Consider the following 27,862-nt stretch of genomic DNA (forward strand, 5'->3'; position numbering starts at 1 on the left):
CGTTTTGTGTTTGGAGAAAAAAGAAATAATCAGATGAAAACCGGGTATAAGATAACAACAATAATAATAATAATAATAATAATTAATAAAAGATAAGAAATAAAAGAAAGCTATGGTTGGGAGGGAGAACGATCAGTCTAACATGGAAATCGATTGGTTTCAATGAGGTAATTTTGGATCGCCAAGCAAACATTTCTGTTGCTGAACCCAACAATGGAGGCTCCAAAAGATAGGATCACAGGCACTGATAAAGCCAGACCAATAGAGCGAAGCGGGATTTCGAGTAGTCGTTTTCTTATAATAGAAAAACGTCTGCAAGACAACAAGAAATGGTCGATTGTCTCCGCTTCGCCACAGAATGAGCATAGTGGTGAGGGGACCAGACCAGACCTGTGGAGGTAGAAGTTCAATGCAGGTATACGGCAGCGCAGCTTCGTGATGGACACTTCAATTTTCCGTGTTCGGCAAAAATCTCTGTTCCAAGGGTGCAGGAGATGTCCGTACTCCACAGAGTTAGTAATTTCGGAGCCTGATACTGACTGTATAATGATACTCCTGCGAAATCTAGCTGCAATTACATAAGTAGTCAAAGGGCAGCAAGGAAGAATCGGGCCACTTATCGATGCCTTGGCTAGAGAGTCTGCAATTTCATTAATGATTAGTCCTTTATGGCCGGGCACCCAAATCAAACGCACGCTTCTCAAGTAACCAGGTACCAATGATTGAAATGTCCTCATCACGCGAGAATCACGCAGTAAGGGATGAGCACAATGATAAAGAATCAGTAACTATCACGGCTGACGTAATTGATGGTCCTAATTTGCGTAATGCTAGCACCACGGCCATGAATTCGGCTATTCCCTGTGCCGACCGGCACACGCGCTCGTGCCACTGCTCCTACGTTCATCGTCGTCTTCCACAGCTGGCTGCGTTGCCGTTCATCATTCCAGCGTAGAATTTCACTTCTGTCATCGTAATGGGGAGGCCGCGTTTACGGTGGGAGGGGCCATTGCTTAAGGCAGTATGAGCCACTCATTGTCTTACGTAACGGATAGATTTAATTTCTGAAGAAACTTAATTTTGAATAATCGCAAATCGGGCGAAAGCAGCTAATCACGCCTCCGAGCAAACTCGAGACATCGAACGCAAGCGACAACGGCGGACTACGGGCATATCGTCAGTGACGTCGTTCTCTCAGTCGCAGCCGATTGTGTGTGTTACCGCATAATTCAGAAATACTTTAATGAATCCTCTAGATTAACCCAGTGATAAACACGGGCCGCACGTTTCAGCTTCGCTGGTTAACCATCTTCACGGAGTGGAAGAGCAGATGATATTTTTTTTTGTGTGTGTGTGGCTTGTGTGTTCAAAGACTGACCTCATCTTTCTTTTTGTTGCGCTTCTTTGGCGTGGCGAGAAGCCTCGGTGGGGATGAAGATCATTCTAATCATACACTTTGGCCAAATGTTCAGGCTTCCGAGCCTAAACTGCGCGAAACGTTAAGACGGCAGGAAAAAACACAGCTTCCGCGCTTCGCTCTATGCGTTTCTTTCTTTCGTGCAGTTTACCCTTATTACAGTATGAACCAACTGGCCCGATAAATCTTATTGCTGTAGGTGGATACCGCTTTCTCATGGTATCACTAATTCGGACAAGGGAGAACGCCAGCGAGCGTGAAACACGCGCAAACTGCCCGTCCGCACGGGCTGAAGGCTGCGGCGAGGCGTCTGCAGTGGAGCCCGATGGAACGGCGCTGCCATCTGGCGGCTGTCACAGAAGTGGCGACACCGGCTGTAAGCGCGCGGGCGGAGAGTTTTACAACTGAAGCTAGTCTAGTAACGTTGGTCGCGCCATAGAGAAAGAAATTTCAACAAGAGCGGACACTCCCATCATGCTCCCATAGAGCCCAGCGGCCGAATTGACTGTAGCGCACCAAGCGGATGTTGACTCCTTCCGGTTTCGGTTTTGGGCGCGCGCGTTTTGAACAGCAGTTGGTACACGCCGCGCCGGCTCCGCTGCTCGGCGCGGCATTCATTTTTTTTTTGCTTCTGCTGAACCTCGCGTGGCCTTGACGTGGAATCGTTTCATTATTAAATAGAAATGATTGCGATTGACCTTTACAAGACTGCGCCGAATCTGTCGGCTGCAATTTCATAAACAAAAGACGTCTTCTGAAATGATGAAATGTTTATTTTACTCTATATAAATGCTCGGTCCGGGCTTCTTCTGCATTCATCCAAAGTCGTGGCACCAGGCAAGCAGCAGTCGTTGCCGTACGATGCTCCACCGGATTCCATCAGCTGAAAGAAAGTAAATTGCAAGCATGTATAATTTTGGTATATTGACCTAACAGGAGTATTGCGTGTAGAGGCGAAACGTGCGTAAGTGGTGAATGAGCGGCATTACAGATAAATTCACTTTTAGGTACATTTCGCAGCAAAGACTCCTCCCAAACAATGCCATAAAATCTGAACATCTGACTTTCAAGCAACCCTCCTTCCGCGGGCATTACTTCCTGCACTTTAAGTGAACAAATACACGGGTGACTGCGGGTTTCCAAAACAACTTGGCCTCAGTTGACACGATGGTACGCCAAGTACACAAAGGTGGCTACAACACAGGCTCAGCCAGACCATGTTACACGCTCGCGGAATGCCTTCTAATCGCACTAAAGTCAGATTCGTGGGTGCAAAGCCTGTTTTCAGTCGCTCAGAATACATAAATGTCATGTTCTTGAGCTCCTCCGTGTTATCTTTTACGCGTCCTGCCGGCGCATGCAACACTCCCGTGTTATCACTCTCGGCAATCGCTCGTCGCGTTTTCGAGAAGCGTGAGTACCGAAATAGGGTATATGTTGTTGCAGGGCTATAAAATGCGTCACAAACTTGTCCCACTAAAATTCAGTACACGCAAAAGTAACTCACTATGGCCGGCTTGCTTTTTTGCTAACAGCTTCACAACCCCAGGCGCGGCGAGCAAGCCTCAAGATATGCCAAAAAGTTACAATACTTTTTCGGGTCAGAGAATGCGTCACGAACTTCTACCAGTAAGATTCAGTACACGCGAAACTAACTGCGGCACACAGCCGAGCTGCTTTTCGCTAACTGCGTCAATGAGCCGGGCGCGGCAACCATGCTTCTAAACTACCCCAAATATAACGACGTTAGTTACAATATTGTTGGGGGCCACAGAATGCGCGAAAACTTGTCTGTCTTAGGCGCTACGACGCAAATGCGTCACATGGCCGAGCCGGTATTCGCTTACTGCGTCAATAAGCCGGGCGCGGCCAGCGAGCCCAAAAACTACCGAAATAAGTTACAGTAATGTTGGGGCTCATAGAACGCGTCGCAAACATCTCCCAGGACGAGCATTAACTCAAATTAACTGCGCCAGGACGGCGGTGCTGTTTTTCGCTAACTGCGCCACTCGAACTAAGCCTAAATGTGATTAAAATGAGCCGCACACTGCCAAACACAATTTCTCACCTTGCCGTAGTCCAGTAGTGCAGTGGTGCCGTGTCGAAATGCAGATGACACGCAAGAGAGGCATAGAGAAGGCCGGGAGCCCAATAAAATGGGCTGTATCCAAAACAGACGGGTCGCCGAGCACGCGAGCTTCGCACGTACGACCGTCCGCGCTCACTCCTGCGGCTTGTCTGGCGCATGACGTATGCACGCGCGTCTGGCGTGCCGCTAGCTTGTTGCTAGGCAACGCAACAAAAAGTTGCAAAGTATAAGTTCATTTACACGCAAAACTTTTTCACATTTAGAGAGAAGGAATAAAAAAAAATAAAACGTTGTCTGGAAGTTTATTTCACATTCTTCTTTTCTGATGCTCGCGTCAACTAACGGACGTTGTTGAAACTAGGCGTGACGTGTTTCCTGTTGCCAGTTTTTGAAGAGTGTCCCCTCTTGTTGAATTTCTTTCTCTATGGTCGCGCCGCCGCTAGAGCGATAACACAACAAAATTGAAAGCAATCCTAGACCTCACTAACCTAGGATCACCCTTTACCCTACATCCTTTACCCTACATAACACTTCTACATCCTGCACTTGGGTGGGATGGGCAGAGAGCTCCATTTCTTGTTTTTCCGTTACGGCTTTTAATTATTAATGCGCTTCCTGGAAAGTACTCATTGTTCAGAGTCCATTCTTTTCCACGAATTCTACCGATATCTCTCCTATACAATTCCCAGAATCGATGTCGCAGTTGCCAGTTGCTTGTCCCCCGGCCGATTTTTCTCCCACTTTTGTATTGAAGTCGCCCATGACTACAGTACACACAGTTTGCATCTTTCTCATTGCTGATTCAACAGCTTCACCAAACTGCTCTATCCTTATAATCATTCACATTTAAAACAGCGCCAAAAAACATGGACAAGGGAGGACGCAGGACAAGCGTTGACTGCCAACAACACTTTTATTGGAGCCTGCGCAAATATATACAATTTGCAACAGGCATAAAGAGAGTGAAAGAAGGGGAGGGGAAGGCGAGTCATCGTCGGTCAACTACTTCTGCGCATGCGTCAATAACATTAAACAATATAAAAGAATATAAAAGGAACCATAACATGGTGGACACAGGCCAAACTGCTTAACTTCTAAGGAACTTAAGTTCTTTATCACAAGGTGCTACGGAAGGGGAACTAACACAGGTGGCTCCTAACTGACACATTGAAAATGCCTCAAAGATTTCTCTGGCCACCTGATTGCTGTACCTTTTCAACACACGTGGGTCGTCAAGGAGTGGAGAACAGCCACACTTGGCACAATGAAAAGCCAGATTACTGCCACTCTTAATCTTGACACAGTGCGCATGCTCACGCAAACGTTCATTGATGCAGCGTCCTGTTTGCCCTGAGTAAGTGCAGCCGCAAGAGGTGGGAATGGAACACACTACACTGGTACTGCAATCTACAGGCTTGGCGACATGTTGCTTATTGCACGGTCCAGGTGTTCTCCGGCTTTCGTTTATTTTTTTGCACGTCCTTCCCAACTTGTTAGGCGCAGTGAACACGACCTTTATAGCAGCCCGACCTGCGGCTTTCTTGATGCGATGGGACACATCACGTATATACGGGATCGCAACGGGGGGCCGTGGGCCCCGGGTGCACGGGGCCAGTAGCCAGGGGGGGGGGGGGGGTGTCATACACGTCTGAAGACACCCGAAAATGGTCGATACGCCTTCCTCAACTACTCCCGGGGGAGGGGGGGGGAGGTGACAGAAGAGCTATCGGCCCCGGGTGCCAGACGACCTAGCTACGCCGCTGGAGGGGCACTTTTCCGGCTTGAGAGTGAACCCTGATGACCTCTAGTACTGTCGCAAGCCGCCTAAAGTGATCGTCGAAATTTTCGGCGAAGACTACGACGTCATATAAGTAAACAAGACACGTCTGCCACTTCAATACTGCTAAAACCTGTCCGTGACACGCTGGAACGTTGCAGGCGTCGAGCACAGTCCAAATGGCATGACCTTGAACTCGTAGAGGCCGTCTGGCGTGATCAAAGTGGTCTTTTCGCGATTTCTCTTGTCGACTTCTATTTGCCAGTAGCCAGACTTGAGATCCATCGACGAAAAGTATTTAGCGTTGCAGAGCCGATCCAATGCGTCGTCTATCCGTGGTAGGGGGTATACATCCTTTTTAGTGATCTTGTTCAGTCGATGATAATGGACGCAGAAACGTAGGGTTCCGTCCTTTTTCTTCACCAACACTACAGGAGATGCCCACGGGCTTTTCGACGGCTGGATGATGTCGCCGCGCAGCATTTCTTCGACTTGTTGTCTTACAGCTTCACGTTCTCGCGCCGAAACTCGGTGAGGGCTCCGGCGGAGTGGTCGAGCGCCCTCTTCGGTTATTACGCGATGCTTTGCGACTGGTGTCTGTCGAATCCTCGATGACGTCAAACAGCAGTCTTTGTATCGTCGGAGCAGACTTCTGAGGTATTGATGATTAATCATGGGGAGACTTGGATTTATGTCGAAGTCTGGTTCGGGAACTATGGCCGTCAGGGTGGACGCGACAGAATCCGAGAGGACGGACGTATTGCTGGTCTCCAGAATTTCGTCGATGTACGCGATCGTCGTGCCCTTGTTGATTTGCTTGACCTCCTGGCTGAAGTTCGGCAGCATCACTTTCGCTTTTCCTCCGTGCAGTCGAGCGATCCCTCTTGCGACGCAAGTTTCACGGTTGAGCAGTAGACGTTGGTCGGCCTCGATGACGCCTACGTCTTCGGGTGTTTCGGTGCCGACGGAAATAACTGTGCTGGAGTGAGGCGGCATGCTCACTTGATCTTCGAGGACGCTCAAAACGTGGTGATTACGACAGCTCTCCGGTGGTACCGCTTGAAAGTGGCAGGGTAGGTCCGGTCATGAACCGTAATTCTTGCCGTGCAGATTCCCGTCGGTGTTATGAGGTGTCCTCCAGCTGTCCGGATTTGAAGGCCTTCCCCATGCAGTCCTAACTTTCAGATGGGTGGCAAGGGATCCACTCATCACGGAGTAGTCGGCTCCTGTGTCCACTAAGGCATGGCCGTCGAGAAGTACATCAAGGTAGGTGGTTCTTTGCCTTGCGTTACAATTAGGTCTTGGCGTCGGATCACGGCTGCGTGGTGCTGACGTGTGGCTGGTACGCAGCGTCGTCAGGTCTCTGGCCGGTGCATTCTTTGCTTCCAGGCTTCGTCGGGATTGCGGCGTGTCGTTATGTCGTCGAGATATCTCTTCGTCGTCCTCGTCGGCGGCGGAGGATCTTCGTCAGTTCGACGAACAGCAACCGCACCTCCATCGGTTGCTGCTTTTAGTTTTCCGGATATGGGCTGACGGACCGGCCCCGATCTGGAACAGTGTATGGACGGCACTGCGGCGACAGGTTGCGGCCTGGTGACGGCGAACCCTCGTCGTCGAAGGCTCCACTGAGTAGCGGCGAGGTAGTCGGCGATAACACGAGGGCGTTGACCTTCCCGAGGGTGCGGTGCGTTTACGGCGAACCCTCGCAATCCCATCTCGCGGTAAGGACATCGGCGGTAGGTGTTGCCGGCTTCTCCGCAGTGATAGTAGCAGAGTGGACGGTGGTCGGGGGCGCGCCAAATGTCCGTCTTCCTCGCGTACCTGCGCTGGGCGACGTAGGTCATCGCTTCTGGCTGGGACTGCGCTGATTGTGGTTGCACCTCAGGAACTCCAATTAAGAGGAAGCTTTAGCTCGGGCCCAACTCCGACGCGCCCTATTAAAATAGATGTAAAACGCAAAAACGTTTTGCTGAGATAACCCCTAGGCTGATTTTAATGAAGTTTGTTGCATTTGAGAGAGAACGTTGAATTCTAGTGACTCTCAGAAGCAACATTTCGATTTAGGGCTCGAATTCTGGTAAAAAGAGTTTCTAATATTCGACCGTGTGAATAATGTAGAAGCACGAAGTTTACAAACTGATAGATCTGCATCAAGAACAGATATCGTGGTTCTGTAAATGGCATCCATTAGATCATTCAAAGCGGACAAATTCGATGTGTCATTTTACATCTTACGTCAATTTGTTACGTTGTTTACAGGGGTTCTGCAAAAGCTGTATTTCCATATTACAATTTTTTTTATATTCATGTGAAACAAAGTAATTTTGGCTACTTTAGATGCACTATTAGATGCAATTCACAGAATTGTATTATCGTTATTCGTTGTTGAGTTACAAAGTTGTAAACTTGATAGTTTCGTTCTCGAAAATTTTCGATTTTGCAAATTTTTAATCAAAAATTGACAATGTAACTCAAGAATTCGAAACGAACAGTCACCAGATTTTAAGTTTCTTCTTTTAAATTCAACAAACCTCGTAACATCTGGTGCCATGGTTGCCGAGAAAAACGAATTCTCCTTTTACATGTCGGCAATGTTACGATGTCTGCGATTGAGGCCACTTGAGGCTGCGACCTTGGAAAGAGCTTCTGCAGTTTCTTCGCGAACGATCGTTCCGATGGTGTCCCTCAGGTCGTCGCTGCCGAGCGCTTGAACGTCGTTATAGTTTGACGGTCAGCGGTCGGCGATTATGCTGCCTTGTGCGCATATCAAGCGTCTTCTGAATAGTTGTGGCCTCGGAAATAAATTCGGCAAGTCTTGGGGGCGGGTTGCGCATCAATCCGGCGAAGAGCTCTTGCTGTAGCCCACGCATGAGGGACCGAATTTTCTTCTCGGGCATATCCGGGGAACAGGCGCGTCATCTCCTCGGTGAAGATCGCTGTGGTCTCGTTGGGTAGTTGCACTCGGGCTTCCAGCATAGCTTCGACCCTTTCCTTGCGGACGACGCTCGTAAATGTCCGCAGGAAGCCGCTACGGGACAGGTAACATGTTGTCAGGGCCGACTCCCGGTTCTCAAACCACGTTCTGGCGGCGTCTTCTAAGGCGAACTATACACGCCGCATTTTCCAGTCGGAGTCCCAGTTGTTGAAAGTCGCGATTCGTTCATAGGTCTCCAGCCAGGTTTCTGAGTCTTCAGACGATGATCCACGGAAGGTCGGTGCAGTGGCGCAGCTAGGTCGTCTGGCACCCGGGGTCCATAGGTCTTCTGGCACCTCCTCCCCCCCCCCCCCCGGGAGTAGTCGAGGAAGGCGAGGATATCAACAATTTCCAGGTGTCTTCAGACGTATATGACACCCCCCCTCCCTCACTGGCCCCTTGCACCCGGGGCCCAGTTCGCCAGTGTGCGTAAAAGGATTTAAGACGCACCACGTGGACCACTTCAGATCGTGCGCGGCGCCGCTGTGATTACGAAATTCCCTCTGGCACGACCTCATAGTCCAGTGCGCCAATACGGCGGATGACCTTGTAGGGTCCGAAATAGCGTCGTAATAGTTTCTCACTGAGTCCTCGTAGGCGTATCGGGGTCCAAACCCAAACATGGTTGCCGGGCTGGTACTCGACGAAGCGTTGTCGGAGGTTGTGGTGTCGGCTGTCGGTACGCTGCTGGTTCTTGATTCGTAGGCGGGCGAGCTGTCGGGCTTCTTCGGCGCGCTGGAGAAGGGTAGCGACGCGCACACATGCAATCAGGTTACACAAGGTTCGGTGACAGACAGCGGATGGAACCATCGATAACATTCCACAAACTTCCTATACATGCAGGCGCGTCCTGCGCTGTGCGATAACATTTGTTAGTGACGTGCGGCAGCATGGCGTCGAGCGTCGTCGTCGGGTTCCTGCCATAAACCAGCTTAAACGGCGTGGTCTGTGTTGTTTCTTGCACCGCCGCGTTGTAAGGAAAGGTTACGTACGGCAGGACCACGTCCCACGTCTTGTGCGCGACGTCGACGTACATTGCTAGCATGTCGACGATGGTCTTGTTCAGGCGCTCCGTAAGACCATTCGTCTGTGGGTGGTAAGCAGTTGTCTCCCTGTGGCTTGTCTGGCTGCAATCTTCTTAATCTTCTCAGGTAGAAATCCGTGCTCCGGGGGCAGCTGTTGTAGACAGCGGCTTGCTCGACGGTCCGGGACTACGATGGTGCTCTCTTTGCGGACCGGGCTTGGCTCACGGCTTGTCGGGGGCGTCCGGCACATGAACGAAAAGCACCTCCACCAGATGTCCCGTGGTAGTGACGTATAAAGAACACAGCAGCAATACTGTGGAAGATGAAACCAACTTTTATCGGGTGAACCTGTGCCCACAAAAAGGCAACACTTAAAGGTTAGAACAACAGAAAGCTGAGCTAGTTGGTAAGGATTTATAATGCAAGAAAAAAAGAAAAAAGGTGAGGCGTGCAGACAGGACACAAGAGTAGAGAAGTACAAGAGTACGGCGTTCGTGTTGTCCACTTCTCTGCTCTTGTGTCCTGTCTGCACGTCTTACCTCTTTTTTTGCATTACGTACACTTAAAGAACGGCGACAACGGCGAACGTCAAAATCTGAACAGCGCGTACGTCAAGCGCGTCGGCTTTTATAGATCAGTCGTCGAATGTTCCAGAGTAATCGCTGGGATCCGCGTGTCATCCACAAAGTTCTCAGACCATTCGCGTCGCGCATACATGCAGTCAGATTACCCAAGGTTCGGCGACGGACAGCGGATGGAACCATCGATAATATTCCAGGAACTATCGATACATGCCGGCGCGTCCCGCGCTTAGCGATAACATTGGTTAGGCGGGGAAACATGGTCACCCGATAAAGATAAACAAGTACACGTGTTAATACATTTGCGGGCTCAGGACCGAGGCTTCAGAGCCAGTGGCCAGCTGAGGCTCTCGGAGATGACACGGGGTGCAAGAGTCATTCAAGAGGCAACCTCTGCTGCCCGAAGCACCAGACCAACTGGAACTGCTTCCTGGTCACTTGTCCTTGCGCTCCAAACCCAGGTTGGCTACGTGTGGCACGGGCGCATGAGCCAGGACCTGATGGTGATGATGGTCGCACAGCAGAGCAGCCATGCAGCCGCGGTCTCCCTTATATATATATATATATATATATATATATATATATATATATATATATATATATATATATATATATATATATATATATATATATATATATATATATATATATATATATATATATATATATATATATATATATATATATATATATATATATATATATATAATGAAAAGGTAGGAGAATCCACGGGCCAGTAGTTACTTGCAGAGAGAGGTGTTGTCGCAATACGAAAAAGTTAGTTCATTTATGCTAACAGTTAACGTATTGTTGCTGGATACTATTAGACGGCCTGGACTGCCTGGTTTGTGTATCTTTGGGAGCAGATAAAAGCGACCAGGAACAAAATGAGCTGGCAACATCGCTTTCAGCAGTCTTCTGCTTATTAGCCGATTTCGACAGAGAGTCATCATGGTTTCTCTTGGCAACCACTGCAACAAATCTGATGTTTTGTTGTATTTAACCGAAAAAGTTCAAATCTAGAAACTGCTGCTAGCAGATCTTTTATTTAGGCTGTCCATTCTTTAAACAAAATTTGTTGAAAATTGCAAGTTTTCAGAAAATGAGATCATAAAGTTTACTAATCCCTAACTCAGCAATAAAAAAATATCACAATTCTGTAAATTGCATATAATGGTACGTCTAAAGTAGACAAAATTGATGTGTTATACATGGTCCTCAAATAGGCCACTGACCCTTGTAAACAATGTAACAAATTCATGCAAGACGTAAATTGATATAGCAAATTTGTTCACCTCATATACTTCAAAAGGATGCAGTTTACAGAACTGCAATATCTGTTGTCGGTGCAGAGCTACGAATTTGTTAACTTCGTGCTTCTATTTCTTTTTCTATGTTACCAAATTAAAATTACTTTAACAACATTCAGGCTTTAAATCAAAATTGTGATTCCGACAGACACTAGAATGTAACTTTCTTTCTCAAATGAAACAAACTTCATTAAAATCAGCCTAGTGGTTATCTCAGCAAATGTTTTCTGCAATTTACATGTATCTGAATAGGTAGTATTGAAGTTGGGCCCAAGTTAAAGCTTCCCCTTAAGCACTACGACATGTTTAGAATAACAATGCATCCCACTTTGTCACCCGGCTTGATTGTAATGTTGGGGGCATTGCAGAGTTCTTTGAGTGCCTGCCATTCCACATTTGATAAGCTGTTGCGAATCAGCCGACTTTTGCTGTACGCTTTGATTATGTCATTTTGTACCACTCGCATATGTATGTTGAGGTGGCTTGTCCCTCTGCTTACTTGGAGAACATGATTTGTCGGAGCCAAGCAATGTTTCTTCATCTGGAATTTTTTTCGCAGTCGTGGAGGTATTCCCAGAGGTGAAGGTTACGCAGAAGTTATTGAGGTCCTGGTAGAGTTCGAATTCATTAAACGATAAACAAAATGTCAAGCCCCTCCACAGAAGTTTGAGCTGATCGGCTGCAAGCACTGCACTAGATCAGTTAACGACATTGATTTCCTCAGTTGTAGTTTGCGCAGGTGCATGCCTATCATGTGGAGATATTGCTAGCTTTATTGTGCCGGGTCGTAATAGGGATAATGCTGTCACAGTCAAATTCTCGCCGTTTTTGTTTTGAAACATCTTTTCTCTCCTTAGTTATAGTAGGCAGTCCAGCTGGCATCTGATCACCTTTTGGAAATTGGTTGCTGCTTCTGGCATGCAGATTCGCATTAGGGGTTATGCTGTCCCAGTTAAACTTTTTTGAATTTTTTATTCTTTTTTTTGCCTCATACTTTTTCAGTTCCTTTGTTTCATGGTCACAAAGATTCAACAGCGATTTCCGTCGCTGGGTGCAGCCCCTTGGGTGCGACTCAGCAAGATAGGTTTTTAGATAACTGTTTGTTCTGTTCCTCATATATCACACCTACTTCTCAATTATTTTTTTGATTGATATGAATGACAGACCATGCGTGTCTAAGCTGGGCCAACCCTTTTGTGTTCTCGAGTCAGTTGGAAGGCATGGCTCTGGCTGCCGTTTCTGCATAGGCACTCTGAATGTTGTGAGGGTGCACCGATGCAAACGGTGCTGTTGCTGCTGCCGAAATCTTTGGTGGGTCTGTGCACTGTTTGGATTTTCTTTGGTATTTGAGGTTGGCCTCCTAGATGGGCGTCCAAGAGGACGGCGTCGACCCCCAGGGCACTGAAGTCCTTAAGAGTTGCTCTCTAGTATGATGGGCAAGCAGCGTAATGCTTTTGAAGCTCCCATGGGGGCCATCCGCAGCCAGAAAGCGCCGTAGCGGGAGAGCTGAAAAGCCACGCTCTATGTAATAGACCTCTGGCCCCAATAACATGCGGCAGCAAAGGTGCTGTGACCTGGTTGTCAAAGTGCTGCACATCCCTGATTAAACCAGGACACAAGGCACCAGTTCGAGTCACGACGTCGGTGATTTTGAACCCTGGAAGTGGCAGGTTCAGATGTACCGTTGAGGTCTTTGAGCACATCTGCCTCACTCTTAGCAGTATTTCCCTTAAAGAGCCCAATGACTTGGCCAATCCTGTCTTCACAATGTGTGCAGAGCTCACATGGAGCAAGGCTGTCTCCACATCTTTGGGTAGGTATTCCAGCAGTGCAGGTACATCAGAACACACAGCACCACCATATGAAATGAAGCGAGGGACACCAGAATTGTTTGGCCTGAAGTAGGACTTTCAGACTGACTTTTGGTTGGAGTCAGTCTGAAAGTCCTAATCAATTTCCCAAACAGACAGGCAATTCTGTCGAAATGGTTAGCTTCAAGTCTTAGCCTGAAGTGCATGTGGACATACTGGTTGGCTTCATCACAACAGGCAACAGTAGAACCTACTGCACTGATGACCTCAGTGTCAACAGCTAGCAACATTGTGACCATTTAGAGAACATCAGTATGCAATTAGCAAAGGTGCAACTTTTGTCCTAACTTGCTACATCGTACTTACTTTGAACAGCTAACATGTTGAAATGAAATGAACAGCTAACATGTTGTTAGCATGTTAGCTGTATGCTGAGTGCTTCGCCTGTCTTGAAGCTTGCTTGATTATCTGCGTTCTAAATTTCGGTCTTTTGCGGCTACAGTCCCGACAGCAGACCGACATACATATATATATAGCAGCAGGCATGGCTGGCAATTCACGATTCGAGACCCGGCCACAGCGACGATTAACAATTCGACCGATGCGAAGTGGTGAAGTGACCAGGTGTGTGCAAATGACCACAAATGGCCGGGCATGTTCGGTGACCATTCACTACCTCACTACGAGCAGCACAGGTTAGAGAGTTAAATGTGCTCATACTTGACCTCAAGCCAGCATGTTGAGGCAGCGCAGCAAGGTAGGTAGGTAGTATGAGCGCATTAAAAGTCATTAAAAGCTACATCAAGCGAGCAGCGCACGAGCTCGCGCTGCAGCGCGATTCGCACGTACGTGCGAGCTCATATGCATTGCATCAGTTATTACTAGTTACTACAAGGGACAGATGGCCGCTACTACAACGCAGGCATAACTACTTGTTTAGCGGCATGCAGTCAACAAAGATTGCAGGAGGCCCGCCGTGTCGCGGCATGGCGAAATACCGCTGCCGTCGCGGCGCGTACGATCGTGCGCTCGAGCAGTTCGTACATCGCGGCGCGTGCCGTCGTATGCTCGAGCAGTTCCGTACACATGTCTGCTTATCGCTGATGTGGATTCATTTATAGCAAGCATTTCTTCGCGTTTGTGTGCCTGAATCTAGCAGCGTGTAAACCTTACCTGAAGTTCCACTTCGTACGCGACTCGCTTCACTTGCGATTGACACGGTGCTAAAACTTCGCCGCCTAATTCTTGAACGGCGTACACGTATTCGGCACTGCATAATTTCTTGCCTTTACGCAGCGTACCACCCCCGAAAAAATCTTCGGCGCCCGATATTCGCTGCAGGCCGTGAAACAACATAACCGAAAGTGGCGGGTCCATATTGTAAACGTGCTTTCCGAAGCAGACGACCGAGCTTGGTACGACCCATTTTAGCGCAGAGGACGCTTTTTAGCACCATTTTTCGCAGCGCCCCCTGGGCAATGCAAAAGCCCCATAGCCAACTTAGCCCAAGTCGGGGCCAACTGCAAAGCGCGGAAGTGCGTTTGTCGGACAATCACTGGACCACTTTGTATGACATATTGCATTTGACAGAGAAAGTTAAATTCTGGCAATCGTATACACCAACATCACCTGTCGTACCATCACCTTGGTACCATCGGCAACGAAGCACAACGAAACATTTCAAGCGATAATCTCGGAGGCTACGCGTCTATATAGCGGGCGAGCGCAGACGGCGCTTTTCGCCACTCTATTCAATAACGTTGCAACAAGTCAAGCGATGTCGTCATCTCTACCGTTCACCGCATCTCTGTGATCACTCTAGCCGAAAGTCACAACACGGCCGGCAACACACGGTAGCATCGCAGCTGTTGTGAAGGGCGCGATGAAGATAATCAAGGAAAACTCCGCGTTCCTCAGCAACTTCGAGGTGCTCAAGCTGCTCAAAGACTTGCAAAGTGACAAGAAGGCTTCGGCAAGCGGCGCGGGCAAGGCGGCCGCTCGGACGGTGCCCAACCTGGCAACGGTGTCGTACGAGACGATCACTTACCTCGAAGAAACCGCGTGCGTGCGACAGACCGACCAGCACATCGAGGACTTCCTCCGACAGATAGCCGCGCTGCCATTCAAACTGACCAAGATAGAAAAACTGCAACTCATCAACCACAGGCCGACCTCGCCAGTGGAGATCCAACTGCTCATCGAGGAAAGCGAGGAGCGGCTGTCCGAAGAAGACGTGGCCACCATTCTGGAACTTGTGGAACGCACGCTGCCTCCCGTTAAGGACGAGGAACCTGAGAAAGAAGGGCAGGAAGGCGAAGAAGGCGATGAGGAATCGATGCAGTGCGAATGACGCACCAGCAGGCGTGCGGATGTGTGTGTGTGTGTGAATACTGCGAACGCAACCTGTCAGACTGTGATTTGCATGGGCGCAGTGGATTGCAGTCGTCACGGATCCCCTGTTTGTTCCGTTTACCCCGATAAATTCGGCGGCATGAAACGTTTTGTACAGCGCGGGCGGTTTGCGTGACGAGACCTGCCAGATCTTGTAATTAAATATTCGTCTGTCATCGTTCCGCTGTTTTTCCTTTACTTTGGTGCCCCAGCCTTATTATGGCGCGGGCCGACTGAAGTGCCAGTGTCAATGCCGCGATCAAAACTACGATCGCCTACTGCAGTAACAGCAAAACGTGAACGCAAACCTTGCGGAGACATAAACCAATGCATTAACACACGCAGACTGGATTGGATTGTCTTAGATTGTGTACGTAAACTAGCCGACGGAACACTGCTTGTCGCTAGCCAAGTCAAATCAGTTGAGCAGACAGTCCCGCTGGGGAAGGTCAAGCGACTGCAGGATGGGAGTCTGTACGCAAATTTTACTTTATTTGCATGGAGTGTTATTCTGTTGTTCCTTAGATGCGCGCGAAATGTATTCTAATGACTTTGATTGCGACCATCTAGACCTTGATGGAGATTATTGAGCCGGCACCAGCACATGGTGACCAAGTACCGTTGGCTATCTCGCATTGCTTTCGTTTGCCAAAGGATGGGGAATTTTTTTTTTTAAATCTTGGTACTTGGGGATCTAAACCTATGATAACTATTTCAGATACCCGACTTTCATTCTTGCTATCCAAACAGTTACAACGTTGCATTGTATCAAGCGTGTGGTTCACTAGCACAGGTTTCCCCAGGAAGCGTTGTATTGCTTCTCAAGTGTTGGCTCAATGCATAACAATTAAGTCTCGGTAATGCATGCATAGCAGCGCATTGTTTTTTAATATGCAGCTCCTACGACGCCCATTTCCAGCTGCGCAACCGAAAACCAAATTGCAAATTGGGGTGGCGAATGAGACATATTCAGGCTACCGCTGACTATTTAAAGGCTCATCAAAAAGGCAGAGCATGGTTTTGCGAGTAAAGTTAAGCTTACTTGCTGATGCTTAAATAGTTACAAGTAAGCTTGTTTCGGTCGCGAAATTTGAATGGCGTAGCTACCGAAATACGGGCACATAATCACACTCGGTAAAAAGTTACGATCTAGTGTTCCTAACGCCTCCAGATTTATATTTAATTTTCTGGAAATACGGTGCAACTTTAGCAAAATATAATAAATAAAATGGAACCTGTCAGAAATCAACTGGTTACAGATATTGGCCTCTTGAGGTGACATGCTATACTATGAAAAGAACTGAAATATTTGTTGCTAGTAGATGCGCCGGTTGTTATCGAGTTGAGGGCCTCTTGATGCAAGAACGATCACAAATTCAGCTGCAGTTATACTATACCATATGTTAAACTTTTTGTCAAGTCTGGTAGTGCAGCTCTTAAATTATCACTTGCATTTGTTATCATCATACCAAAGTGACTTGTAACATTGTTTTTGCTTAACATATGGTTACATTAAAATTCAGCGATATGTTCAGTATATTTCTTCTTGTCACTAGTAGGAACATTCAAAAGCATGTTGCATGTCCATATGGAGACATTGTGACCGAGAGGGTATGAGGTCACATTTCGAGAAAAACAGCACCACAATGGTACCAATCAGAGCCGAAAAAAATACGGCCACTGTTATAGGAATCTGTGATCCTTGCGTAATCCTTTCCTTAAATTTCACTATTTGCTTAAATGCAAGTGTAATCCTCGAGTAAAAAATCTGAAGCTTGCAAAACAAGGAATCCTTGTATAATGCGAGTAATGGTTTGCGCAGCCTTACAAGTTGTCTGGATAAAGTGTATCAACACAGTTACTTATGCCTGTGATAGTATGCGCGCAAGGTCTATTGCAAATGGCTAGTTGGCGACTTTGGTAATGGTATTCTGAAATACTCCCAATTTTGCTCTCGCTTATGGGGTCACAAATGCGAACGCCACCTTCCATCATCCTTGTGTAGCTGCCTAAACTGATTAATCATCTTCACCAAACATGTAGTTCCTATACTACGCCCGGCTTGAATGGATGATACTGATAAAGCAAGCATCTTAGTGCGAACTGTGCTAGCGATGATGTTATTTCTCTTCCTCATTTCCCGCAGTCTCCTTCATCAGAAATCTGTGGGCGATCTATCCTGAGCATGTAGTCGGGACTACGGTAGTGCTTGCAAGTAAGTCAATCCCACGCTGCATCACTATTTTACATACAAATTGCATGACTTGGTAGTTACTTCCAAGTCATAAATGGCAACCTAAGAGGAAGCTTTAGGTCGGGGACTTCTAACTACGCAGCAATGGAGGAATAGTTTCTCTTGGCAGCTGCTCTTGTTGCACTTAGAAGAACAAAATTAAAATCTAGTGGCTGTAGGAAATGGACCTTTTATTTAGGCCTTCAGTTGAACAATGATTGAAAAATTGCGAAAAAGAAAAAGAAGAGACGCCAACTTGAGTATACAATTCTGTAATCCTGCAATAAAAAATAAGGATATCACGATTCTGTAAACTGCACTTGTAATACATCTAACGCAAACAGAATTGAAATATTAATAAAGTGCTCAGAAATATACCGCTCATTTGTGAGTAGGAGTTTTTGCAATAACACGGTAAACATTGTAAAAAAATTTTTTTGCATAAAGCTGTAGGTTTCAGTGCGACATGTGTCCGCTTGAGATTCTCCCAAGATTACGGAACCGCGATATCTGCCTTTGATGGAGAGTTATGGCTTTGTAAATTCCATGCCTTTATTTTTTTCTTTACGCTTGCCGATATTCGGTAATCTCGTAAAAAATTGGAGGTCCAAAATCAAAATGCTGCTTTCTAGAATCACTATAATCTGACTTTCTCTGTCAAATCCAACAAATTTCATTCAGGTCGGTCTGGCAGTTCTTTCATAAAAGCATTTCTGCATGTTGCATGCATTTGGATAGGGAAATTGGAATTGGGCCAAAGCTAAAGCTTCCTCGTAACAGACTTTGTTGAAAGCACACTGGATCGCAAAACTTTACGGAGCGCGGGGATCTGAGAAAAACATAAAACTTCCAGACACTTTGTGGCCGTGGCCACTAAAACTACGCATTACTGTGTAATTTGCACATACCAGTGCAAGTTGGAAATTTGAATTCCAGGCTGCAGACATATTTGGCTTTTTCTCAGATCCCACGGTCTATGAACTTTTGCATTTGAGCGTGCTTACTAGTACAGCCGAAACTTGAGAATCCAAGAAGCGCAATGAGCGATGGAACGAAAAACGATATGCGTAGGGAAGAAGTCGCTGCGACTGAAAAGTGAACATGTGTAGCAGGTATTCTGGTTGAGATTTAGGAGGAAGCTTCAGCTCTGGGCCAACTCCGATGTCCCCTATTCAAATGCATGCAAAACGGAGGAATGCTTTGTTGGACAATCCCTGAACCGATTAGAATGAAGTTTGTTGCATTTAAAAGGGAAAGTTAAATTTGTACTCTGTAGGAAGCAGGATTCCATGTTAATATAGACTGATGATGATGAGGACAATAACATACCGTTTTTCTTGTGTTGCAGTGGCCCCATTCGCTGTACGAGCTGCATACTTAAAGCACCAACGGCCCTGGTACTACAGGACAGAATATACAGGTGCGGACAGAGAACAACAAAAGCAAAAAGAGGGACCAATACATAATTTACAACTCGTGTAAAATGATTACTTTCTTTATGCAATTTCTGTAAAAGAAGGCCCTGTTCAGGAATTGTTGCCATAATTTACAGCAGCACATACCAAGTCTCCCCACTTTTTATTTGCCGTAGGCGTAATGTCTGCACCTTCAGATAACCCACCTGAACTGGCCAAATTGTGCTTTCAAAGTGATCTAAGAAAAAAAGCTTTGCTAGCTAAAAGAATACAAATACCATGTATTTCAAACCCTCCCGATTTTATGCTTAGTACATGGTTTCACGGCTGAATATCAAAGAAAGCAGGGCAATGAAAAGCGAGCAGGACAAGGCAGTGTCCTCTTTGTTCTTGTCCTATCTACTGTGCAGTGTTTTTTTTTTTTCGTTTCTTTTCATCACAAATACGGAATACCTATATGTAACGCAAGTATTTGTAGGCTTTGGGCCTTGGTATGTGAGCTTTTGACAGGACAAGAGCAAACAAGCTTTCGGAGTTATTTATATTTCTGCCATGCAGTTGGAGACTTTGTTGACCACGGAAATATGCAATAACCCTTTGCAACTATGAAATTTTTTTTATGTCTCATTATTGTAGTCGAGCTGCGAACCACAGTGTGGCAAGTCTTCACCGACGTTGCTAGAACTTTTGCTCTCAGCCTGCTTCCGTACTTTTGATGCGGTGACTGTGCTCACGTGACCCATCATTCTATAGAATAGCAGCTTGGGCTTGTTAGTTTTCCATCCTGCTGTTACCAGCGCAAAATGTAGACAGTTCAACAATGTGTTGAATGTCAGCACTTGTGGTGTCGTCTTCTTGTCTCGTCTCTCGTCTCCATTTTGCGCTGTTAACACCATCAATATATGTCACGCCAACTGCGGTGCCAGTTATTCCAGTGGTGGTGCTTGCCCCCAATGGTGTTGTAGTTGCATCCACAGAAAAGACCAGCAAGACACCCAAATGCAAGCGCAGCTTTAGCGTGATAACTGCCGTCTGAAGGGGCTATGCAGTCTTTTTTTCCAGTCTTTGCCTCTACTTTAATTCATTGTCATGTTATGGCCGATTGTTCATGGTGCAATGAGCTGTTACCTCGAAGCCTATGTGCTAACTTAAGCTACAATTACGAATGTCTCGCAAGTGACAAGCTCTTCAATGTGGTACCAGAGTGGAGGTAGGAGCTATAATTGAACTTTGCCTAGGGTGGCTAAGTACTTTAAACACCACTGTTTCGATGACAATGCATTACATGGTTACTATGCACATTTTTCACACCTAAATATGTGCTATGCACCGCTACAAATGAAGAGTTTTCAAAAACCCTTAACACAGAACAGCAGCAACAGCTGTTGAGACGCGTTTTTTGTAATATGTTCAACAGATTGTGTTCGTAAATGTTTGAACATTTCTACATATGTATCCGGTAATTTTTGCAGGTTATACAAGTGACAAGTAACAATTAGAATCGCCTGCCCACCTCAATTGCCACAATTACCGTCACTGACTTGTTTAAATCTGCTATTCAATATCTTGTTCATCTTCAGTAATCTTCATTTCGCTGCAACACAGCTGTCTGTTTTTATTTTCTGTATTGCCACATTCCCGTGTTATTTTTGTTTTCTGTATTGCCACATTTCTGTGTTATACAGTCGAACCCACTAATAACGATATTCAAGTGCCACGAAAAATCCATTGTTATAACCGGGTTGCATGAAAAAATCAAAATAGGGGGATGGCAGAGCTGATGTGCCAAAACTATCATGGCACGGAGGCCAGCGCCCCTCCCCACCAACTTCCTCCACCTGGCTGCCGATTGTGTTCACCCGTTTAACTGCTTCCTGGGCGCTCTGATCACGTGTAGCAAGCTGCAGCTGTTGGCATTAAAGAATGGCACAGCTATTACTGCAAAAAGGTGTCACGGGTGGCAAGTGATATGCGGGCACCGCCAAATCATCGCGTTGGTGGCCCCAAAAAGAACCTTTTAAAAGTTGCTAGAAGACTGCCGCGGCAGCCTGTCAGCTTGAGAAATCCAGAGGAAACGCTGAGGAGAGATCGTCGCAAGCTCCTCGCCGCATACTTTTAACTAGCTTGCACAAGAAAAGCCTATGTCCATCAGCCTTACATGCTTTATGCGAAGCTTGCCGATATCCTTCCACAAGGCATCCAAGTGCTCCACGTAGTGCAGGGGAAAGTTCCTTGCAAAAATGAAGCTCTGGAGGGAATGAATCGTCTGCCTAGCTTCCTGTGAGGAGTGTTGAGGCAGCCCGCCCTACCGAGCCATTGCCGCATGTCGTCGTCGTCGCTATCTGATGCAGTCACATTCGTGATGATCGCCTCATCGGTTCGAAGCACTTTCCAAATCCATACCTGTGTGATTTCTTTCCACCGGCAACTTCGTGCATTGCCGATCAGCGGGCGGATCAGCCATCTTCCGTTTTGGCGGCGAGTCAAGCGAGGCTGAAAAACCACGTGGCCAGGAACGATTTCAATGCAACCAACAAAAATGAATGCAAGCGATTAATCTGTTTGCAGAACTGCACTGAATGAGGAGCCAGCGAGCAATCTGGTTGTGGCGCAGTTGCAGCAGCCCATTCGTGTTTGGAGGGTTGGAAGAGCGATGGGAGAGAGGCTCCTCGAGATTGCTGGAAAATGAGCGCGCAGTGGCTGTTGAAGCAGCGGCGAAAAGGATTTCGCATTTCACTACCTTTTGGCTCGGACGCCTAGCAGCCAGACTTCATCATTATAACTGATAATGCGGCATCGGGGCATTGTAGTAAGCGGGTTATTTCACCATGGGACAACATACAAAAGTTGATGGTGCAGCAGCTCCTCATTGTTATAACAGATATATTGTTAAAACCGGTATCGTTACAAGTAGGTTCGACTGTATACGTTTGTTTTTCAGGCATTCCACTCCCTTCTGTAATCCCCTTAGGCCCTGAACGTACTTAAATAAATAAACGAATATTTGTACATTTTCCTCTTTTCAGAGGGTTGAGGCTGGACGTTTTGGGTTACGTGTATGAAAATTTGCCTGCCGTCTTGCTTGCTAGCAGTGCAGCAGGCTAGTCTTGCAGAAGTCTATTCTTCTTAGTGAATCTCATTTTCAGTATTGCCAGCTTTGGCTGAGAGAGAGATCGCTGATTAACGTTAACTTGAATGCTCTTCAAGGAAGCCAAGCACTGTGCCTCTCAGGTCATTGGTAGCTGTTATTTACTTGGTGTTATCCGTATTCTTTCAGTTGTCAGGGATGACGACCCCTACGCAAAGGTTCTGGAGGAAGCCTACAAGGATTTTGTTCCTCACCCGCTCCCCAAATAAGGACACAAGCACAATGCACCGGCGTAGATTCCTCGGCTCATCTCTGTAATAAATAAAAGCTTTGTGTTGATTGTTTCACGTTCTCCAGTCTGTTTTTTTTTTTCTTTTCACTTCGCTAGACTGAAATCGTGTTGTCTGACTGGCGAATTGGGATGCCTTAAGAGATCAGTGGCTATTGTGTTCTGTCGCCTAGCACAAATTTGTTTCTCAGCAAAGCAACCACATTCATATGGAGGTATAATGCAAATGCGCTCGGGTAGTGAGTGAGCCCTAGGACCAACACATTGGACGTACATATCAGATTCAAGAATGCTGCCTACTATTACTGTATTGCATTAAGAGCTTTACATTATTTGTGTTGCCCTTCTCTAACAACTACCCCCCACACATGCATAGTAATCGGCAAGGTGGCATTCTTGGAAGATGGCATTCGGGGATATTTTCACTTTTTCAAGATTTCATGTGATTAGCACTGGGCGTGTTCATGTAGACCTGTGGCAGCATTCTGGCACTGTGAGAAGACAAGCGTGCTTGGTTGTGTGCCAAGAATGCTGTCGCTAGTAGATGGCGACGCACATGGCGTTGGTCATGCGAAGTCTCACGAAAGTATCCCCAACAGCGATAATCTCAGAATGAGGCTCCTGAATTATCACGCACATGGCGTTGGTCATGCGAAGTCTCACGAAAGTATCCCCAACAGTGATAATCTCAGAATGAGGCTCCTGAATTATCTCTGGTTAACCTCCCTGCCTTCCTATGCAACTTTTTTCTCTTTTCCTTTTAAACGTAACCAATCTCACTTTAACATGAGAATGCTAAAGGCAAGCATGAAAGTAACAGTTTGTTCAAAAATGTCTAATTAATGCATCAGCTCTTCTGTGAGTGGGGTTTTAGCAGGCGTGAAAGCGACAAAGAGATTGGACATGTTCTGCCACACCGAGAACACAGAACTACCTGATGATGACGTCTTGTGTGCTGTTAGATCATGAATTGTCTTCTGAGGGAACTGCTGTCTCCAGCATACGAATCTCTACATTAAAAAAAAACATGCACAACTGCACTGTAAACGCCAGTCACAATGTCCTGACTGTGCTGTTATGAGCGATACTCTTGGTCAGTCACTTGCAGCAAACGTACATTGGTTAAGCCAGCCAAAAGAATGCCCGTCTCTATAGTGAGGCATTGTGCCAGACACCGTTTCATGCAAATGTGAAAACATCCAAGGAAGTAATTAGCTGAATATAGAGCCTCACTAAAGACCCACCGCGCAGTGCCTTAGTAGCTATGGTGTTGCGCTGCTAAGAACGAGGTCGCAGGATCAAATTCCGGACGTGGCAGCCACATCTTGATGTGGGCAAAACGCAGAGACGCCCGTGTCCCGTGCATTGTGGGCATGTTAAAGATCCCTTGGTGGTCAAAATTGATCCGGAGACCTCTAGAGCGTGCCGCATAATAAAATCATGGCTTTGACACGTAAAACCCCAGAACTCAATTCAATTCAGAGCCTCGGTAAATAAGTTTACAGTCGCCTTCAGTTAATGTGACTCTGACGGGACTGACAAAATTAGTCAAATTATGCGGCGGGCCAAATTGGACAAGATGTACGCCAAACGGCAACACACCACTGCTTTATTTGGCCTCCCCGAATCAAATGCGTGCCCACCTTGTACGTGCCCAACGTAGAAAACAAACACTCGCCACTTATTTCAGCAAGAAAAATGGGCAAGGATTTAATGTGTGTTGCTCAATGGTGGCCGGTTTCCTAGAGTCAGCTTTGCTGCAATACATTATGTGGTAAATCGTAAAACACTGCGAAGGCAATTTTGGTTTCATGTCCGACTGCACCATGCAGGCAATTTTTAGCTAATTCCCTCAAAAAAAAAAAAAAGCACAGGTTATAATCAGGTAAATACCGTAATAAGACATTGAGCTACACTTACTCACGAAAATCTTCCTAGGGCAGGCCAAAAATGTGTTTTTGGCAGAAGGTGACGTTACAACATCTTTTCAATGGATTCATTATTCACTAAGCTCCGTCAAGATGGACAGTGCCCCTATAAGGATAAGGCACGGGCATGCTCACTGGTAAAGTTCAAATTACTCGGCGAAGGCCAATTTTAGGTCAGAAATAATGAATGTTTGGGTCAATAGGAATGCATGGGTGCTGGCCAGGACCTTTGGTCTGGATCGAATTAACCAAGAAATTGAATTAACGCAAGTCTACTGTACTATATGCATTATGTAAATTCCACAAACAAGTCTCTCATAATAAAATACCAGTTTTATGCGCAATTTGATGAAAAGTTTGAAGGTTTTATTAGTGGAAGAGTGACACTTCTCAACTCTTCCGAATAATCCAAGGTTTTGAACACAGCACGAAACATTTCGCAGATTCATAAAAACTGTTCAGCACCAACTCACATATAATGTGTAATAAAAGGTCTGCTAACCTGATCGATCTACATGCAGACCAAAAAGAAAATACAAATCATTTTTGAGACAATCCAATGCCAACAGAGGAGTGCTACATGGCAATGTTGGCGAAATTATTCAACTTGAACAAAGCAGGAAATCATTTCTACATTAAAGAAATGTCGCATAACACTTTATAAAGCCGTCAATGACACTCTAATCCTGGACTCGCTTGAGGCTTGTTTACACTCCAACGCGTCGAGCGGCAGCGGACAGAGTAGGACCAGCTGATGCATGCCTGTGACCCGGGAGTGGCACTTCTGGCCGACCACTTCAGGCGATACAATCGCTCTCACAAAACTTTGTGTGACTCGGCACCCCTCCTGGCACATTCTCGTAATCTTTCTTAACTTTCTCGTAACATTCTCGTAAACACACAATCTCGTAAGAGTGATTGTATTTCTCCGAAAGTGAATGACCGAGAATACCGCCCCAGCAATGTGCATCGGATAGGCTATGCTTCCGTCCAGACACTGTGGCAAAGAGCCACGAATAACTGCACCATCAGTAGGAGCTTCCCACAAGCAGCGATACCCTTGCGACAACTGGGTGTCTAGCCAAGGATCGCATGTACAGTCGACCAAAAAAGTTTACGGACCAAGAGACTTGACAAAAAGCGGAATATCTCCGCAGCCTCCAAATGCAGCCTGGTATTCCCATTGCCAGCCTTTACTGGTATATGCGAACAATATTGTGATGTACGGTTTTACTGGCTACTTTTAAAGGCAGCTCGTATATATAGCATTTTCTGAGACCCCGTGGTCCGTAAACTTTTTTGGTCGACTGTACCCTTTATCTTGGCGGGTGCCCCTCAGCGGGTCTGAACCCAGCACCTTTTTGTAATATTATCATCTGCTTGAACAAAGATAATAATAATAAAATGTGCATCAGCATTGTAACAACCTTTGTGTCAGTGTCATGATGGCCAACTGCACTTGACAAGTCATCGCAGATGATGCAACATTTCTACGTCTGAGCCAGCGTGCACTCTGTGCTCCAAGAACCTGGCCTACACTGAAGCTCTGAACCCTGGAGTTCATGCCTGAATGAGACAATTCTGATCCCCGTGGCGAAGCTTCACTGCAGGCAATGAACGCACCGGAGTGTGAAACAAGCCTTTGTGTTACTGGTGTCGAATACTGCAAGTCGCTTAGAAGGACAACTGCACCGAAACTTCAGTTTGCTCAATAGGTTAATAAAATAACTGTGTGTGCTATGGAAGAAACCTTGGCAAAGCTGCAGGGCTGAAACATTTCCAGTTTTCTCATTCACCCCCTTTGAATAGCACCTAAGCAAAGTGGGCATCTGGAGGTCAGCAGATACGATGCAAGCCCCAGCATGTAAGCCTGCTAGATTTTTTGGCCTACCCCGAACTTGAGTCTCGGAACCCCATGCGCCGAACTGTTTATAAACGTTGCGGGTTTTGCGTCCTTTCTGGGGAGTGGTAATGATGGCACATTCTTCGGTGTTATAAAAAAATTTGCTAGATTTTCGTAATGCATCCAATTGTAGTTCAAACATAAAATTTTGCCAGGGGGCTTCGTTTTATCTGCATTGTCATGAGCAGTCCAAAATTTCGTAGCAGTTGGCCTTCTGACACCAATGCTTTGGAACTTACCAGGTCATTTTGCAACATTGAAGATATGTGAACATGCTTGCAGCGAGCAGCACCTACAAAATAGCACTTTACATTTCACTAACACATTCTGGTGCAATATGGCAACTACTCATAACTGGTCTTTCAAGACCTGTGCTTCTAGTGGTACATCTTCTGATAGACTCTCTAAGTACATGGGTATAGTAGCAGTATGTTTATGCATCTCTAGGCAGCTTCTAGTGTGCTAAGGTACTTGTTAAGGACACTCAGTGAAGCACTCAACTGTGCTTCAAGGCTCGCATAGCAAGCTAATGAAACTGGCTACGTGATATGGCAGCTTCTACGCAGGGCGTCTGAAAAAGGTTAAGCACTGTATCTGTAAAAGAGTTTGTGAAGAAAAATTGACAAGACGTGACAATACAATATAGGAAATGGAAAGATAGAGTTCCACTGCTCTAAGGCAACCTTTTTTCTTGCATTGTATGAGCCATGGACCAACATTATGTGCCCGATGTGCCCATCTCAACTGTTTCTTTCTCACGCTTCACAAAGATAGTGATTGTGAATTTGCAGGGCTGAATTGCGGAGGTGTAATATGTGGGGCCTCCTGTTCTCTGGCTGCACATGTATGTGATGCTCGAGAAGCGTGATGCGTCGAGATCTGTTTGCAATAAACCCTGTTTTAGTTAACTGTGATGTTTGGGTGCTTGTAGTACTAGTGAAAATGTCTTGGCATGTTATTTTTTTTTTAAGCGACGCCATTTCGCAGTCTAGCGATCTTTTACACCTGACCTGGCGTAGACAGTATGAAGGCATCACAGAATGAAAGGTAACCATTCCTTCCGTGACTGGCTTTTTTAGTACTCTGAAAGCAGATTCTTAAGGTCGCAAGTGGGTATGCTTGTTTGATCGGCCACGTGGTCAGCAACTGCTTACAATGCCAAATGTCGCCCTCAGGAGGAGGCCAACTACCTCAAATCATCACAAAGTGTGTGGCATATCGCATAGAGTGATTGTGCTAACAACTGACATCTTGAACAAACCCCGTTTTCCTTTTCCTTATTCAAACATGCCTGCATTGAATGATGCAGGAACCATTTTTCTTTTTTCCACACAAAATTACAATAAAAATGGCTCTCCTCACACAACTTTTGAGGAAAAGTCCTGCAGCGCTTCAAGAACTATTGAAACATAAAAAAAAAAACTTTCACTGAGGCCTTCTGCTCACTTGACATAAACAGCCAAAAGTAATAAAATTGAAAAACTTGCAGGTACTGCATTCCCATATCGGCAGTGCTATAAAAGAAGAGAATGCATTAAAATTTTATATATACATGTCTTGGAAGAATTTAAAACAAGGCTGAAGTGACGTAAGAAAAGGAACTTTTTTTTGTACTGTTTTTACACCAGTTA

The 27,862-nt window shown here is 46.2% G+C and overlaps 1 protein-coding gene across 1 annotated transcript; it reads left to right on the top strand.

The window, feature by feature from the left end:
* Nucleotides 1-14,790: 14,790 nt before the first annotated feature.
* Nucleotides 14,791-22,456, top strand: LOC139048917 (DNA-directed RNA polymerase III subunit RPC9-like). The gene is made up of 4 exons (XM_070523876.1): nt 14,791-15,849; nt 17,522-17,590; nt 18,957-19,028; nt 22,301-22,456. Exon 1 carries the CDS (start codon nt 14,867-14,869, stop codon nt 15,332-15,334), a length of 468 nt encoding a protein of 155 aa, XP_070379977.1. The 5' UTR covers nt 14,791-14,866; the 3' UTR covers nt 15,335-15,849; nt 17,522-17,590; nt 18,957-19,028; nt 22,301-22,456.
* The last annotated feature ends 5,406 nt before the right edge of the window (nt 22,457-27,862 follow it).

Source organism: Dermacentor albipictus, chromosome 8 (assembly GCF_038994185.2).
Source record: "Dermacentor albipictus isolate Rhodes 1998 colony chromosome 8, USDA_Dalb.pri_finalv2, whole genome shotgun sequence".
In the NCBI taxonomy this organism is placed as follows: Eukaryota; Metazoa; Arthropoda; class Arachnida; order Ixodida; family Ixodidae; genus Dermacentor; species Dermacentor albipictus.

Bases quoted from the DNA above. Each gene is read 5' to 3' on its own strand.
- LOC139048917 (XM_070523876.1), top strand. From the start codon at position 14,867: ATGAAGATAATCAAGGAAAACTCCGCGTTCCTCAGCAACTTCGAGGTG.